Source organism: Colletotrichum aenigma, assembly GCF_013390185.1.
Source record: "Colletotrichum aenigma strain Cg56 chromosome Unknown KSG_Cg56_contig03, whole genome shotgun sequence".
Taxonomy (NCBI): Eukaryota; Fungi; Ascomycota; class Sordariomycetes; order Glomerellales; family Glomerellaceae; genus Colletotrichum; species Colletotrichum aenigma.
The window spans coordinates 3,647,177-3,659,942 of record NW_023500909.1 but is presented as its reverse complement, the minus strand read 5'-3'; the positions used below and the strand labels follow the sequence as shown (position 1 = coordinate 3,659,942).

Below are 12,766 nucleotides of genomic sequence, written 5' to 3'. Positions count from 1 at the left end.
TCAATTATAGACGGACCAGGTTTGTCAACCAATTTGACCTGTTTCAATACGTATCGCTCGAGTAATTGTGCGCTATCCTTCAGAACAAGTTGCCAACGTAAGTAAGTGTTGTATTTGCTTCCGAAATTTTCTCGAGCTCGAATCCTTCTATAGACAGGATGGGGATGGGGCACGAGTGAAAGCGCTCGGATAAGCACGCTGAGTCGAAAGAGAAATTGAAGGGGGCCAAAACCAGAAGTCGCAGGTTGGGTTCTTATAGGTACAAACGGATGTTGACTTGTGGTGTAAAAATGAGCAAACCGCCGCCATGCTGACGCCCACGATGCCGCTCAATTCTTTTGTGATTTGATATCGAAAGAATGTCGGACTAGCCAGAGTGAGATACAATCTCGTTGACCAAATCGCCCTTACTCTCGTCAAAGTAAGAGCAAATCTGGGACGGCAAAGGCACCTCCTTGTAGTCCTCGTCTTCCCCTGAGATAACGTTAAGGTTGATGCCGGAGGACTTGCTCGAGTAAATCTTGGTTCCCGTGCTCTCCTTGCTGAAATAAATCTGGGCACCGTCGATCGAGTCCATCAAGACGGCCGGCACAGCACCGAGCACTTGCAACGCAAAGTTTTGGGACTTGATAACATCCACTGTGGATATCAGAGACTCCACGATAAGGGACAGACGCGTTGAATTCTCAATGGTGACCGCATTGGCCTTGCCCTTTACAATGATGGTGGTATTGTTGCACCTGCTGACGAGAATTGAGTGAGAGATGGAGGCTTCGATCTCGATCGGCTGGGCTTCCTTTTCGAAATTCTCCTATCCGAATAAGTCAGCCGCTGTTGCACTTTCGGCGCGTAAAATTATTGTATCAGGCCTACAATAGTCCACTTGTTGCCCTCGAGCACCTTCTTGGGTGGCTTTTTAACGCGCATGCTCTCCGGCTTCGGCTTTCTCTGAGGGGCTGGGCTCTTGCCGCGCGCTGAACCATCATGATCAGGCACTGTAGAACTGGCACGAAGAGAGGGGTTCTTATGCGTCATCTCCGACCTGTCAACCTTGCGCAGACCTTTGGTCACGGCCTCGCCCTTGTTCAGCTCGGAGAAGACTGCACCCAGCCCACCTTTTCCGCCAGTTTCTTCCTTAATCTCAAGAACTGGAGGAGGGCCGGGTGGCGGCGGCGGCGGCGGCAAAGCGCCTGCGGGAGGCGGTGGGGGAGGAGCGGCGGCGGCGACGGCCGTAGCAGACGCCGTAAGAGACTTGGCAACCTCCTGGGCCGGCTGGCCCTTCGGGTTCCATGGGATACCGTTGGGAAAGTGCTGCTTGACGTAATCGGCCAGATCGCGGAAAACCTGGTAGAAAGCGTTAACCCACTCCACCTGCTGGGCGTCCCTGTGAGCTGCCAGTCAGCATAGACACACACACCGGGTAAAAGCCATCAACCCAAGAGACAGCTTACTTGTCCTTTTGCTCCTTCAATACCCTGTTACCAAAGAATTGTGCAGAACCCAAAGAATCGTCAACGTGCTTGTAAGGACGATTGTCGACGGTGACCCATGCGAGGACCATAGATCCTTCGGCTACAGCGCTGAGCTGCACGAAGACGGGAGAACCTCGGTTAGATTCTTTGATGTTGCTGACGGCAACGAGAGCCTCGTTGATGGGCTTGAGCAAGTCCTGGTACACGGCCATCTCGGCGCCGTTCAAATCGGGCTTCTTGGCCTTGGTGGTGATGAGCAAGAAGTGACGCTGAGCTTGGAAACCCTGCAAAACCTTGGCGGCCTATATTGCGAACACTGTATCAGCATCACCTGTAATTTTCGCCTGATGTATCTTGTGCCGGACGGACCTGATCGGCAATGAGACCACCCAGCTGCTTGCTGATTTTGACATATTTGTCGACGGTTGTGGCTAACAACTGATCAAACTCTTCGATGGACTCGGGAACGGGTTCGGGGGGGGCTTGGGGAGCGGCGGCAGCTTGCGGCGGAGGCGGCGCAGGCAAAGAAGCATTGGAGGCCGACGGCGGCGTGGCAACGGATTGGTTCAGCGAGGGGACAGCTTGAGGGAGTTCGATGGTAGAAGAGGCGATATCTTCGAGTCTGGCAGTGGCAGCTTCGAGCCTATTTCCAAAGTTAGGAGCTTCTACAGCACTGTCCAGGTAACGTCGGGCAAAGGCAGGGGCGAGCGCTTAGCAGAAGTGATCGAATCTGCCGCATCATGGTTGATGGCAAGATTGATTTGCGCAGAACGTGAGTGATAGACGCGTACCGCTTGATGAGGGTCGTAAGGTTGTGCATATTGTTCGTTGCCATGTTAGTCCAAAGTGAAGCCGGAGCTTCTCGTAAGGCAAGTAGAAAGTGCAGGGGAAGTTAGGTCGGGAAAAGCACAAAGGTGGATGACGGGCAGGAGAGATGGTGTGACTTCAGGAGTCGGGAGATAGAGCTCTCAATTGGCGGGGTGTTCCAGTAACAACAATAGCGACAGGAATAGCGATGGCAGGGCAAGTCTGCGGTGCCTGATGCTTCGCAATGCAACACGACTTGGGTTTGCAGGGCAGGGAGCTCGAGTCGGGTCGAAAGGTGGGAAGAGAGACCACAAAGTATTGTCAGGAGGTTTCAGGAGATGCGGGCCTGCTAGGATGGGGATAAATGCGTGCGCGCTGGGGCGAAGCAACGGCAGTGGAATTGAGCGCACTGGAAGCTGGTGGTCGACGGAGAAAAGCGGCGCAGGGTGCAAATGGTGAACGAGGTGTTTTGGAAGGGTATTATCGCAAGCATCCAATATCATGCCCAAGACGGTGTTGTGTACAGAAGCAACACGTACCCTGGCTGGAGGCAAGTCAGGAAGTACCTAGAGCTCGAGTGGACCTTACGTGCCTAGGCAGGTACATTAGTATGCATGGGTAAGGTACCTTACATCATCTCACAGTATCCGAGGTGTACCTAAGGCAGCTGCCCATTTTCTAACTGGATACGTGAGAAGAATGCTGCCCTCTTTTAAAGCTAGCTACCTACCTACCTTGCTTAAGGCAGTCAGTCAGGGAGTGCTAGCCGCAGGCACTCGTTCGAAAGCCAAGAGCACCAGAGCCAGAGTATCTTCGTCTCTTCTATCCCATTTCTAGATCCATGGCCAAAGCGTGAATTCGAGTGAAATCGTTGCTCAATTGCCAAGCCATTCTTTACCTTGGTTGCCTGTGAAGTATCGCCCTGCCGAAAACGGAGTACATAGGTACACCTCATAAACTTCACTACAGGCCTACCCCGTCTATAACGATGCCTGACATTGCGTCTAGATAATGGCACCACCAGTACCTCAATGATTAGGGCAGTTAATACATGCATCCATAGATGTAACAACCGGAATCAAACCATCTCGGGAGCTCGAAAGTGCCTCTAACGTGGTGTCAAGAACCTACCAGAGCTGAACATCAAGGCTTACCGATCTTGAACTGATTTTGTCTCATATTCCGACTCAGGCTCGGGCCCTATCTGCAGCTTGCGATTCACATGCAGTACTTATCTTGCCTCAACTGCGCTCCTTACCTTACGTGCAGAAATCTCCATACGCTCAAAGGCCACGTTGGTGTCAATTCCAATTCTTTCCACCCTCGAATCCGCTCGATCAGGTACTCTGGCGATAGCGCCTTTCTTCTGGGTATAACCGAGTCTGAAAGCTCCATCTCAACCACGAGGAAGCCCGGGAAAAAGACTCCCAACCATCCTTCGCCAACAACAACGGCCACCATGGCCGACGAAAACACACAGAATGGCCATGAGCGCCGTCTTACCGAGAAGGAGGTCGCTGCCTTATCTCCAATCGACTTCGTGACCCTGGGCATGTTTATCATAGGTAAGTCCCATTGCCCACAGCTTCTCCAAATCCAACAAAAATGGCCGAAACTAACACCTGAGCTGATAGATGAGATCCATTTCTTACCACCCACGCCGCCAGTTCAGGACATCCTCGGCGGCGCTGGATCTTACGGCGCCCTCGGAGCCCGCCTCTTCTCGCCGCCCCCTGACGCCTCGTCCGTCGGCTGGATCGTCGATCAAGGTTCCGACTTTCCACAGTCACTAACTAACATCATCAATACTTGGGAGACATCTGTAGTGTTTCGCGAGGACCCTGACCGTCTTACAACGCGCGGCTGGAACGGCTACGAGACAGCTGAGAGGCGCGCATTCAAATATACCACCCCCAAGAAACGCCTCACCGCCCAAGATTTGACCCCTCACCTGCTACTCTCCAAATCTTTCCACCTCATCTGTTCCCCGATGAGATGCAAGGATCTAGTAGGCGAAATTACATCAGCTCGCAAGCGCGTGTGCCCGTCTGACCTGTATACAAAACCTATCTTTATCTGGGAACCCGTGCCAGACCTTTGCACCCCTGATGAGCTACTGAACTGCACAAACACTCTGCCGCTGGTTGATGTTTGCAGCCCAAACCATTCAGAGTTGGCAGGCTTCATGGGTGATGACGGCCTGGATCCCGAGACTGGTGCCATCTCAAAATCAGCCGTTGAGAGATCATGTGAGCAGCTTCTGGCTAGCATGCCTCTTCAGTCCTTCACCCTTGTTGTACGCGCAGGCGACAAGGGCTGCTATGTCGCACGAAATGGCGGCCGTAAGCGTCAACCTGCTACACGTGACGGCGCGGGTACAAAGCGCCGCAAGAAGGACTATTCAAGGGGGGGTCTCCGGCCAGATACCGATATGGAGGCTTTGTTCGCCGGCCTGCTGCAAGACGACGAAGGAGTCGTTGTGAGAGAAGAAATCGAGGTTGACGCGGGCACGGAGACATGGATCCCAGCCGTCCACCAGGACCCCACCAAAGTAGTAGATCCAACCGGTGGAGGCAATACCTTCCTGGGCGGTCTTGCTGTCGCACTTGCGAGGGGTAAAAGTGTTGAAGAGGCCGCAATATGGGGTAGCGTGGCAGCCAGTTTCGCCATTGAACAAGTCGGCGTGCCAACCCTGGGCGAAGATGCCGACAGCAAGGAAACGTGGAACGGCGTTCGAGTACGAGATCGACTTGCCGACTTTCAATCTAGGTTGTGAGTAGCACAGCGCAGCAGGGACATAGACCAGATTAGACAGACAGTCTCTATACCAAGAAGTAGAAACATTGCAGAAACAACCAAGGAGGTTTCTCGTCTTGTTCATTCACATCAAAATTCAAGTATGTATATGGTCTGTCTCCACGTGTCCAGACTTTGGTGTTCGTCTCCTGACTGCTCTAGTCCCAACGCCAGCCTTCGATTACAATCAACTTTACTTCCCCGATTCCATATCACATTAAATCTTGTACACGAGTTCGCCATCGGTATACCTGTGGTTCGATCGGCGTGGTTAGCGAATGAACGAGAATGAGCAGAGATGTTGGGAATGGCATACATGATCTGGTTGGCTTCGTCCATTTTCTTGAGGGCCTTCACACCCTCTTGCTTGCTGAAGGCACCGCCACTACCAGGCCGCAACTTGCTGTTGACGGCGTTTACAACTGCGTCTACATTGGCAGAGTCATCTTCGAACAATGCTGAGTTGAGGAGCTGGCCGAGAGTTGTTCTGAAGGTTGCCAGCCGCGAAGCACTGATGGGCTCGTCCGCGATGGCAAGACTGGCCGTCCCTGAAGCAAGCTCATCTTCATCTTCTTCCTCCTCTTGGGACTGTGACGGCAGCTGTGACACCGGTACAGATGATGCAAACGATGTTTGTGTGTGTGAGGTCGCGCTCGAGGCAGCAGCCCGACCAGAACGACGCGACCTTCTTGGGGTAGCATCGTAAATGTCTTCCAACGCTTCCCGAGCTGGCGGCTCCTCGTCGCTATCATGTTGATCACTGATTGTGCCATTAGCATTGGTGCCCGGTGTTTGCGTGCTACCATTCACCCGAAGACGAGCAACTCCCCTGGTCGACCGCGTTGAGCGTGCCGCCGGTGTACGAGTTGTTGTGCTTCTGTATTTACCATCCTCGTTGTCGTCATCATCGGAGCTCTCCTCGCTAGAGGAAGCGAATTCAGTTGTCTGAGTCTTCCGTCGCTTCTTTCTTGACTCGTCTTCGACGACTTCCTTGAACATTGCGAAGCGGAGGATGGCTTCCGCGGCGAGGGCATCACGTTCGGTAACGATTTGCGAAAGACGGGACTTAGCATGGGCAGTGGCCAGACGAATTAATGTCTCCAGGGTACGGACAGTCAATGGGCTAGTCCGTCGTTGGTTGCCTTCCATTTCGTCATTTCGCAACCCGACGTAGATGTCTGCGATGCGATCCGATGCTTCTTGGGTCAGTTTGGGCTGCACCCTCTTGGCGTACTGTATGTACTTCTTCATGAAAGGAATACTAAGCACCTCAGGCTTCTTGTTGGAGCCGCGTCCCGAGGTGTGAGTGACGCCAGCATGGAGCATGGCATCGTACTTTTCGAACACGTCCGTTAGGCGTTGCACATCAGAGTCGTTGCTCAGGGCGACTCCGAGGGACTGATTTCCGTTCTCACGCACCGGCGCACCTTCTTCGGTACCGGGCTGTCGGTAGCGGTGCATTCGCAAAACATGCTCCGAAACCTGCCTATCTCGCGTATCCTCAATGTCGTCAGTGACAACAAATAAGAGATCGAAACGCGACAAAAGAGAGTCAGGTAGCGCGATGTTCTTATGAGGATCCTTGTGGGTATCGTATTGGCCGAAAATAGGGTTGGCAGCTGCGACAACGCTACATCTGGCATTCAGGGATGTGTGAATACCAGCCTTGGCAATTGTGACAGTCTGTTGCTCCATGACCTCGTGGATAGCGACACGGTCAACGTCAGACATCTTGTCAAACTCATCGATGCACACTACCCCTCTGTCAGCCATAACCATGGCTCCCGCCTCAAGTCTCCTCTCTCCTGTTTCCTTGTCTGACGTAACGGCAGCAGTGAGACCGACGCCGGAAGAACCACGCCCAGTAGTGGCGATGGCAAGAGGCGCTGTATTCAAGACAAACCGAAGCAGTTGCGACTTGGCGGTTGAAGGATCTCCCACCATGAGAATATTGATGTCACCCCTCAAGTGGGTGCCGTTCTCGAGGTTCTTTTCAACACCGCCGAGGAGCATCAGCAGGATAGCCTTTTTGATGTGGTCATGTCCATAGATACTAGGCGCCAGGGACTGGGAGAGGAGTTGAAGAAGGTTCTTCTTCTTGGCGATCTTGTTGATATTGCGGATGTCGGTATCTGTGATCGTGTGTGTGGCGACCCCAGCTCCAGATTTCGAGGACAAGAGGACTATGTGGTTGGCGATGATGACGGTCTTGAACAGGGCGCTGTTATGGTTCGTATTTCTGTTTCCTAGTGTCCTGTAAACTCCCACGAGTTGGACGCGGTCGCCAGGCTTGACAAGATCAACCAAGTCGTCGTCAAGTATAACATCAACTCCTCTGGGCAGTTGACCAGCAGGAGCACGCTCTGGCATTTCTTGAATAGATACGGTCTGGTGATCTCTGTAAGTGCTGAAGCCGTACTCGGTAGTCAGGGGATTTCCCTCGTCATCCTCTTGGGGGTAGGCACTGGATGTTGTAACTCCATTTGTCATGGTCTGATCTTGGTATTCGCGGAAGTGGAAAACGTCCTTGTTTTCGTTGTAATGCACACTCTTCACAATCTTTGGTCGAATAAGCGAGCACCTGGTCACGATGCCTTCAAGCGAGACCATGCTGTTGAGATGCTGGGAGGAAAGGGTGCGAGGGTTGCAGGCATTCATACCAAAGCTGCCTGCCCATGCGCAATAGTATGATTCGTCGTTGAGCTTCTCTGCATCGCCTGAGTCTGGCAACGTCTTAACGATCTGCTTCAGAGCATGGTTGAATGCAAGAGTGTAATCAAATGGCTGCTCAAGGACTCCTCCGGCGAGTTCGGGGTTGTGGGCGCGGAGTTGGTCAAGATTGACCACAAGCCTCCGTTTCTTTTTCTGCATCATCTGGATAATCGCCGACCTGTAACTGCGTCCTTGCGAATCGTTTTCTGATGAGACGCGGGTCAGTATATAGCAACGTTGGGATATCGTACGTTTACACGAGCAATCGAGGCAAGGGAGGGCGTACGAGGGTCGAGGAACTCTTGAGCCGCACGAACGCGGTCCAAGGCGGCTGCATCCTGCAGCATGAACGAGTCCATCGTGAGTAAGGGCTCTGGCAGCTTCGAAGTTCAGAGGTAGACAGGCCAACGATAACGTCGAGAATGAAGTAAGACGAGAGGGTGTTGGAAGAGCACGTCAGCGTCACTTTGTGGCGATACAAAGTCGCAGTGAAGAATTGCCGTGGTGTTGAGGGGAGGGGCGAGGCGGTAACGCTGCGCAGCAACGAGAGGCGGGTGCAGACCTGGACGAAAAAAGGAGCATGTGTGTGGTGGGTCGCAGCGCGTCTTGACAGGAGATTTCGTAGAGGGGCGCGGGGAAAGCGCGTTAATTGAATTCTTATGTAAGACACGTGCCTTATTGCGGGCAGGTAAGGTATCTCAGGTACTCAAGTGGACCCCTCGACTTAGGTAAGTACTGGGATGTGGTGATGTGGCTGAAGCGAGCCTTTCTGGGTTAATCAGGAAACAAAAGCTCAGGTTGCTCTTCATGATGACTGATCCTTCTGTGTCTGTTTATCCACGTCAGCTTGCCTTCTGGGCGTGCTACATCAACCCAAGCTCTAGCTGTGACAATGAAGAACGAAGCACATCGCCGAACGGAAAATGGCATGCCTGCAGTATCCGGCATGTTGAGCTGCCAAATGCTGGCCTTCCATTGCAGCCGTCTTGGGCCAGCCACCCTCCACACCTCTCCTTGGTATCAATACCGGTGCCATTGGATCGGTCCAGACTGTTTCGCCAGATAGCTCCTGGCTAGTGTATGAAGTGATGTACGCTATCTCATAAAACCCAGCCGTTTGGAACACCCTGGCCAACACTCGCCCTCCTCCTACTTTACCGTTGTATCGCAGATGCGAAGCGGGGAGCTTCTTTGTCCAAGTAGTGTACATATCACCATCATAACCAAGTGCTTAGGCAAGTGCTGGTTTCCGAGCCTTCGGATAAGCATCCTCTTCACGCCAAAAAAAGGTTGCTTGTCAGGCGCCGCTGCCGGTCGCTCAAAGCGGGAGGCTGTGGTAAGCCCCCATACTTATGAAATGCGAGGTGTCATTCATGGACTGCGCCGTATGTAGGTTTCTCTACAACGATCTGGGTAATAATGTTTCGGTCAACCGCTTCTTACCCCGGGCCACTAAGGTACCCTCGGCCTTGTCTGTGCGGCTCGTTGTCTATGTCAACATCCAACAACACCGCCGCCGCCTACAGCGATTAGGAAAGAGTGCAGCCGTTCAACAAGCTTCCCGATTATGTCCTTTGAGCCACATCCTTCCCGCTCGCGAGGTCAGACCGCACCGCAGCGCAACGGGGACGACCACGGAGGCCCAAATTCCGGCCCGACAAAAGTCGGCATCCCGAATACCCATCATCCCAACCCGGTGTGGAAAACCCTCGGCCATTATCCACCACCACCCCACTTCACTTCAATCGGGGCCATGGTCTGGATTACGAGTTGCGGGCCGATGCAAATTCCCAGTTATTGGTGACACAACAGCCAGCGGCACGGGCTCGCCAACTACATGGCAGCATCCGGTGTTCCTCTTCCGCGTTCCGTCTTCCATATGAGCGACAACAGAATACAACAAATAACTGGGTAACGGCAAAGAAGGGGGCTCGTCCAGATTGAATGGAGCACAGTTGAAGACGGCTTCTGTAAGGCGATGGGACATCACGTACCGCGGTCAAGGTCATCTTTCGATGGCCATGTGTTGTCGGCTTGCCGAACCGCGGCGCGGTACATCATATGTGCACGCAGGAGTTCATCCTGGCAGGGGACTTGAACTGGGGCATTGCCAGGTATCACGGGTCGCTAGTCAAGGGTAGGGAGGCCTACGGTGTACTGCGTATACGCTACCATGTGCGAGCCATCGAAAGTTATGGAGGACTTCTTCCCGCTTACATGCCCTGAACTCTACTCCCCGCGGCCACGCCCCTCCCCCCACTATGGCGGATGCCCCTCCGTCTTGTCCAGAGTCCTGCGTCCCGCCGGCATGGTCCCAATCACGACAAGTGGTCCACCACACTGGCAATGCGCTAACTGAGATGCGCTGCATAGTGTGTGCATGCTGGAAACCCGAGCAGTATGTGCGAGGTGTCAGGTGAAAGCCGACGGGGTTCTCCTAATTGTCGCGATGTGCTGGGGTGTTCGGATAGTGTCGATTGCTCGCGGATCCAGCCTACCGGCACTTCGCATGGCAGGACCGCCGACCCCGGCAAGATACCGGGCCTGGGCCGAAGTTTCTTCATAAAAGGGTCCCCGTCAGCCATGTCGGAGAGGGTGGCATCTATCCCTTCCCATGGCACCATAGACGACTCCCTCTACCGCCACCAAACCCCGTCGGTGTTGCAGATCGCCTTTCCAAGCTGGTGTCATCGTCTCTTACATTACGATCAAGACATAGTTTCTCGTCTAGGCCCGTCACTTTGCGACCCCACCACATCAACCTACGAGATGGTTCTGAAGGCTCTGAACTCTGTTGAGTTCGCGGACGCGAGCAAGTCCGCCGTCCTACATCGTGATCTCAAGAGCCAATTCCTCCGTACTGTAGGTGGCGAGGGAAACTGCTATGTCGTTGACGGCGGTCGGAAGCTTTTCGATGCGTCCGGGGGCGCCGCCGTGGCATGCCTCGGCCACAGCGACAAGCGAGTAGCTGAGGCTATCATCCGGCAGCTCAGCAACATTGCCTACAGTCCCTCTACTTTCTTCACGACGTCGGTATGTGAGCAATTGGCCCAGTTTCTCATCAACACCACACATGGTCACATGTCAAGGGCCTATCTTGTGAGCAGCGGTATGTTTGCAATCTTTGAACGCATAGTCCTGGAGGCTCACATGCTTGGCAGGATCCGAAGCAATGGAGGCGGCCATGAAACTCTCCAGGCAGTATTTCCTGGAGAAGAAGCCAGCAGAGCCACAGAGACATCTTTACATTGCCCGCCAGAGATCGTATCATGGCACGACACTAGGCGCATTATCCATGGGTGGCCATGTCGCACGCCGAGCTAACTTCAAGCCCATGCTCCTCGACAATGTTGTGTCGCATATTTCCCCATGCTTTGCGTACAGGGATAAGTTGGCCGACGAATCGGACGAGTCCTATGTTGCAAAGCTCGCCAAGGAGCTCGAGGACGAGTTTATTCGGGTTGGCCCTGGTAATGTATGCGCATTCGTAGCAGAGCCAGTTGTTGGAGCTGTAAGTTAATTCCACTGTACCCATCCCATGACAATCTGTAGTCACACGGGCTGATCTCTGGGTACGTTGAGGCACTGGGATGTGTTCCGGCTGTTCCAGGCTATTTTCAAGCAATGAAATCTGTGTGTGACCGCTACGGTGCGTTGCTCATCATGGATGAAGTCATGAGCGGCATGGGCCGCAGTGGAACTCTCCACGCATGGGAGGCCGAGGGTGTTGTGCCAGATATCCAGACCATCGGCAAGGGTTTGGCTGGGGGCTATCAGCCGATAGCCGGCGTCCTCGTAAACAAGAGGGTGGTTGAGGTGCTAGAAAAGGGGACAAGGTGGGTTTCGGTTCCCCGGACATGCCTCTGACGTCAAATTTGTTGGAAAGTGCTAATAAACGGCTGGCGACGATAGTGCCTTTGTCCACGGACACACATATCAAGGACACCCTGTCGCGTGTGCGGCAGCCCTGGAAGTTCAACAGATCATCCAGTCAGACGGCCTGGTTGCCAATGTGCAAAACATGGGTCAGCTCTTATCTGGTCTTTTGAAAGAGAGTCTTATGGACCATCCATACGTCGGAGACATCCGTGGCAAGGGCCTCTTCTGGGGAATCGAGTTTGTCCGCGACAAACAGACCAAGGTGCCATGGCCTAGTACAGCGCGAATCGCAGCGAGTATCAACGAGCTGGGGTTGACGGAACCATACGGCATTGTTGTTTACCCGGGCTCAGGAACAGCAGACGGTGTTCTCGGGGATCACATCATTGTAGCGCCTCCATATACGGTGACAAGGGACGAGATTGCATTTGTCGCCGAAACGGTGACGCGGCTCGTCAACGATTTTTTCTCGAAGCTGGCAATTCAGGGGATCTGAAAAGTGGAGGATCGTGTGCTAAGACGACGGATGTCAAACAATGACAAGTAAACTCAATAACTGGAATATGCTATCATGTGTCGTCCGAACCAGCCAATTGAGTGTTTTACCGTAAGGGGTCAGTCTTTACATTTGAACCCAACAAAATTCTGTCGTCTCGTCCCATCCCATCCCATTCCATCCCGTCCTAGGATGTAGGGACAATGGATGCCAATCCTGGCCCGACTTCTGCTTGCTTTCTCGTACGTGTCATATCCTTCACAATTAGGGCCTTCACTGTGCACGTCCATTGCAAGGACAAGGCAGAGGCATATCACGTAGAAGAGTACGATATGGAAGCTAAGGTAGTCGAGGTATTGAGACAGCATAGGATGAAAGTGCTCAGGTTCAGACACCGTGGTCCTGTGGCTGTCTTGCAATGTGGCGGGAGATCATCTAGGAGACTATCTAAGGTAGGAAGCTCACACATGGTGAGCTGGTTGTAGGTGCATGCATGCATCGGCTTTCATAACAAAACACCCCTGTCCCGGTCCGCATTCCTGGACCTCAGAGACGTCCAGTGCCTGTGCCTCCCTTATTCGTCTGTACTGGAGGCACCTTACGG

At 53.4% G+C, this 12,766-nt stretch overlaps 4 protein-coding genes across 4 annotated transcripts; 2 read left to right on the top strand and 2 right to left on the bottom strand.

Annotated features, from left to right (window-relative positions):
* Window positions 1–367: 367 nt before the first annotated feature.
* On the bottom strand, window positions 368–2,307 carry SRV2 (Adenylyl cyclase-associated protein; the record flags this gene model as incomplete). Its single annotated transcript, XM_037320196.1, has 5 exons — window positions 368–811; window positions 874–1,384; window positions 1,452–1,774; window positions 1,842–2,115; window positions 2,264–2,307. The coding sequence occupies 5 exons, from the start codon at window positions 2,305–2,307 to the stop codon at window positions 368–370; spliced, it is 1,596 nt and encodes a 531-aa protein (XP_037180643.1).
* A 1,431-nt stretch (window positions 2,308–3,738) lies between these two features.
* On the top strand, window positions 3,739–5,055 carry CGCA056_v004940 (Uncharacterized protein; the record flags this gene model as incomplete). The annotated part of the gene is made up of 2 exons (XM_037320195.1): window positions 3,739–3,844; window positions 3,914–5,055. 2 exons carry the CDS (start codon window positions 3,739–3,741, stop codon window positions 5,053–5,055), a joined length of 1,248 nt encoding a protein of 415 aa, XP_037180642.1.
* Window positions 5,056–5,292: 237 nt separating this feature from the next.
* On the bottom strand, window positions 5,293–8,146 carry mcm3 (DNA replication licensing factor mcm3; the record flags this gene model as incomplete). The annotated part of the gene is made up of 3 exons (XM_037320194.1): window positions 5,293–5,326; window positions 5,392–7,993; window positions 8,074–8,146. 3 exons carry the CDS (start codon window positions 8,144–8,146, stop codon window positions 5,293–5,295), a joined length of 2,709 nt encoding a protein of 902 aa, XP_037181338.1.
* Window positions 8,147–10,556: 2,410 nt separating this feature from the next.
* Window positions 10,557–12,162, top strand: CGCA056_v004938 (putative aminotransferase; the record flags this gene model as incomplete). The annotated part of the gene is made up of 4 exons (XM_037320193.1): window positions 10,557–10,896; window positions 10,949–11,262; window positions 11,340–11,623; window positions 11,700–12,162. The coding sequence occupies 4 exons, from the start codon at window positions 10,557–10,559 to the stop codon at window positions 12,160–12,162; spliced, it is 1,401 nt and encodes a 466-aa protein (XP_037181339.1).
* Window positions 12,163–12,766: the final 604 nt, after the last annotated feature.